This window comes from Sitophilus oryzae, unplaced genomic scaffold, assembly GCF_002938485.1.
Source record: "Sitophilus oryzae breed Bouriz unplaced genomic scaffold, Soryzae_2.0 scaffold_1442_pilon_pilon, whole genome shotgun sequence".
Classification (NCBI taxonomy): domain Eukaryota; kingdom Metazoa; phylum Arthropoda; class Insecta; order Coleoptera; family Curculionidae; genus Sitophilus; species Sitophilus oryzae.
The window spans coordinates 2,333,037-2,336,758 of NW_022146107.1; the positions used below are offsets into that span (position 1 = coordinate 2,333,037).

At 34.2% G+C, this 3,722-nt stretch overlaps 1 protein-coding gene across 1 annotated transcript; it reads right to left on the reverse strand.

Moving 5' to 3' along the window:
- Positions 1 to 750: 750 nt before the first annotated feature.
- LOC115877212 lies at positions 751 to 1,915 on the reverse strand. Its single transcript, XM_030893371.1, has 3 exons — positions 1,784 to 1,915; positions 1,297 to 1,723; positions 751 to 1,237 (listed from the first exon to the last, which is right to left on the reverse strand). The coding sequence occupies exons 1-3, from the start codon at positions 1,860 to 1,862 to the stop codon at positions 751 to 753; spliced, it is 993 nt and encodes a 330-aa protein (XP_030749231.1). The 5' UTR covers positions 1,863 to 1,915.
- Positions 1,916 to 3,722: the final 1,807 nt, after the last annotated feature.

The window sequence follows — 3,722 nt, forward strand, 5'->3', positions numbered from 1 at the left end:
TCTGAATCGAATGACATATCATATGTCAATTTTTGACATAGTCACTCAAAAACAAATTCTATTTTAAATTTCAATCTAGAGTGCCATGGCTGTGTTAAAAACAATAATTTTTAATCAAGGAGCCTTGGAAAAATAGTTTTGATCGTCTAATGTTTTTAGTGTCTTGTCCTGGCCGGTTAAAAGATGCTCAAATCGTATTTTTAATCATATCTCAATTTTTTCAAATGGAACGAGGGTGGCTCATTAGCATATTTGGAAAAAGCATTTTTTTATGAATATATTGATACCACACACTTGGTATTTCGAGTCAAATTGTCGTTATGAACCGCGTGTTACAATTACAATTAAACCATATGCGAAAATGTCAAAAGTTGACATATGATATGTCATTCTACTCAGAGTGTCATTTTCTATCGAATAAAGTAAAAAAATACCGAGGGTACCATTTAAAAATCGAAAGTTGTAGTCATTTCCGGTGAAACCGGAAGTGACCGAAAACAAGTAAATACGTCAATCAATCCCAATTTATGTCATATATTAACGTACCAAATATCGTTATTTTATCTGAAAAAATAAAAAAGTTATAGGGGGTGAACCACTTTTGAGACGCATCCGGTATTCTATGCAATCAATAATTCAACAGCACATTGGATAGCAAAGCGTTCCGATTTTGTGCTGAACATCCATCGCTATAAAATATTATCGGTTTATTTTTTGCTTTTTGAGGTATTTCATTATCTAAAAAATCATCTAAACATGTCGCAAAACAGTTGCTTTCCATGCCACCTTCGCTTCGCCGTCATGCCAGACGTAACAAACCACGGCTTTTGTGGCTATGTTATAAATCGTATAGTTGTGACATGCTAATTTTTGTTTAAAATAAAGCATGCTTGCATGCAATTGTGGTACGAGCAGCACGGCTTGTACATCGACAGTAAATGCAGTCACAGCGTTTTCGGCAACGGAATCCTCCTTATCTTTTTCTTTCTCTCTTCTTGCTTTATTTTTTTCTTCAATGTGTATATTATAGGTTTCATTATCACCATGACTCAATTTATTAGAAAAACAGAGATCACATTGATCCTTGCTTGGGTGAAAGATATCGATGTTTAATTTCTTAATTTCCGCCACGAAAACATCTTTACCACTAGGACTTTCAACTTCTTTATTGTAAATTTCATAAACTTCAGAGTATGATCTAAATATTGGTTCTAGATATAATTTACTGGTAGAAGCCCTACAGGTAATGAGGGGGTAGTTTAGGAAGTTTTTCAAAAAAATTCCTGATTTCCTGACGTTTTTTCCTGATATTTTTCAATAATATTCGGTATACCAGCATTACTATTCCTTACCCAGTTACTGACGCTCCACTCATTCAATCCTAAAGTTGAAAGGAATAGTTTCTTACAAACTGCAAATAAATTTTCACCAATTCGTAAGTGATAAGAGAACGTTGTTTGTCTTCTTGATTTTTGTTTAGTAGTCTTCTGCTTTGTTTCAGATTTCGTAACCATTGCTGCAACAAAAGTTTTACGTTGTTTCCAGTCCATTTCAAACAAAAATCGTTGAAACATCTGTTGTCTATCTTCTTCGCCTATCAAATTACATTGCCTTTTACTACTACTTTTTTTAGGTTTTAAAAGATCGCACTTGGGTCTTTTGTCTATTATTAGTCTTGCTAATGGTAAGTCGTCTGAGGATGAATCCGATTGTACATCAGTATCTAGAAATAATGTTTAATTATTTTTTTTATTTAAAAATATTGATTTATCGATTGGATTACCTAATGGTTTAAAACTAGACCCTGAATCATTACACGGGTTTTCCTGTTCAAAACTAGAATTATTACCGGACATCAGCATTTGTCAGTGTCAGTGTCAGTGTCGAATGGCTTTTCCGTAACTGTTGCAATGTCTGTAATAACATCCACGATCGGAGTAAATTTAGCTTTGTAGATAATACGAATAAAAAATCTTAATTACTTAACAGACGATTGCTTACCTGATTTAACAATAATTTTTTCACAAAACAAATTTCTTAATTTTGCTTTTCATTTAGAGTAATATACTGGCTCAAATCAAAACTGGACTCTCCTGAGATCAAATTTGTTTGATCCCCTAATTGTGGATAATGAGGCTGTGTTTGAGTTTCATTAAATGGTTGTAATGAAGTGTATGTTTTTAGTTGTGATTGAGGATATTGATGTAAGTGCAGCTGAGCATGACTGAAAGGTGTGTTTTGTTGAGTTGAATGCATGAAACGATTGTTAAATGTTTTAGTAGTATCAGTTGAGGTTTCAGCATTTAAATTTATAGTTGTATTGTCATTCACCCTCTAATGCATAAATTGTTTATTTCGGTTTTCTGTTCAATTGAATTGTCAATGTAACCTTCAGCAACCGAGCTTGATCGCCAACCTCCATGTCGCTTTAAAACTATTATGTCCGATCCTGAATCTGCCAGCATTGGTGCAGAGCAGAATATCCAAAGACTTTTATGTTAACAACTTCTGGACGGTGACAATTGGATACGGTCAGAACTTCTTTTGTATCTTTCCATTGAGAGTGAAATTTATAATCCCCACGATTTTTCAGTCCTGTTACAAGCGTGGGCAATTTTTTTCAATTTGCTATACATGTTCCCACTGCAGCGAATGGAAGATCATGTAATAATTGAACAGATGTAAAAAACCTGTCGAAACACAACGTAGTATGTGGTTCGCGTATTGTCAATGCCAGTTTTCTAATTACTCTTTCTCGTAACGGCTTATCTGCCATGGCGTCGAGTTCTTTTCCTTGATAAATGTTGAAGTCATATACATATCCAGATACTGAATCGAACTTTTGCCAAATTTTAATCCCCCTTTTTATAGGCTTCAGGGATAAGTATAGTTTTAAACTCGACCGTCCTTTAAACTTCGTCATCGACTCATCAATCGATTGATGGGTGCTTTCGGTCCTCGATTTTTAAAATGTATTTTTCAACCATGAAACTAACAATTCAATGTAGTATATTTTATTTGCATCTTTGGGTTTTTCTGGATAGTTGAAATATAATTTGGAGTGAAGAATATATCTCTTGAAATTGTTGATTTTATAGCTGCATTTCCTAGAGACTTGTTTGAAGCCCAGTAATCATGCATTTCGGGTAAACGATTGTAGGTCATAATTAGCATACCTACAACCCAAAACAATCATGAGTTCTGAAGGATCAGTTTGTCGTATAATCTTATTTTTAGAACTTTGCCTCAAAATATCTAATCTTTTGTTTATGCATTCGGCCATAAAAATAAAAAACTGCGGGGCATTAGCTTTAGAAATACGTCTAATTCTGTCGAAGATCTGTTGCAGGATATAAGGGGGACGCAAACTACACTTCTGTTCAGGAATAATCTTACGTGGAACAAAGTTTATATCTTCTGGATCACACCAAGAATAATTTATGGAACAATTTTTATTGACGGCATCCTTATCCATTTGCGTAGGATTTTCATTGTTAAGTTCACCTTCACTTTCTGACGAAGTCTCGTTTAATTTAGCTGCATTATTTTGCACAGAAGTTTGGTTGTTGTCTACATCAGCTTCATCTTCACTTTCTAATAAATTATCATTTAGTTTTACCCGTTTTATTTTCTTTGAGCTCGATTTTACTTCCTCTTCAAAATCTGAGCTTGAGGCTTCATACTCAGACTCACTAGCAGGAAACGGTTCCTCTTCCGAAGCT

What these genes read in the sequence shown, in the direction of transcription:
- LOC115877212 (XM_030893371.1), bottom strand. Translation starts at nt 1,862, where the DNA reads ATGCTGATGTCCGGTAATAATTCTAGTTTTGAACAGGAAAACCCGTGT. An exon ending in GTCTAGTTTTAAACCATTAG is followed by an intron (nt 1,724 to 1,783) that starts GTAATCCAATCG and finishes CATTATTTCTAG; the next exon opens with ATACTGATGTACAATCGGAT. An exon ending in GAAAAATATCAGGAAAAAAC is followed by an intron (nt 1,238 to 1,296) that starts GTCAGGAAATCA and finishes CATTACCTGTAG; the next exon opens with GGCTTCTACCAGTAAATTAT.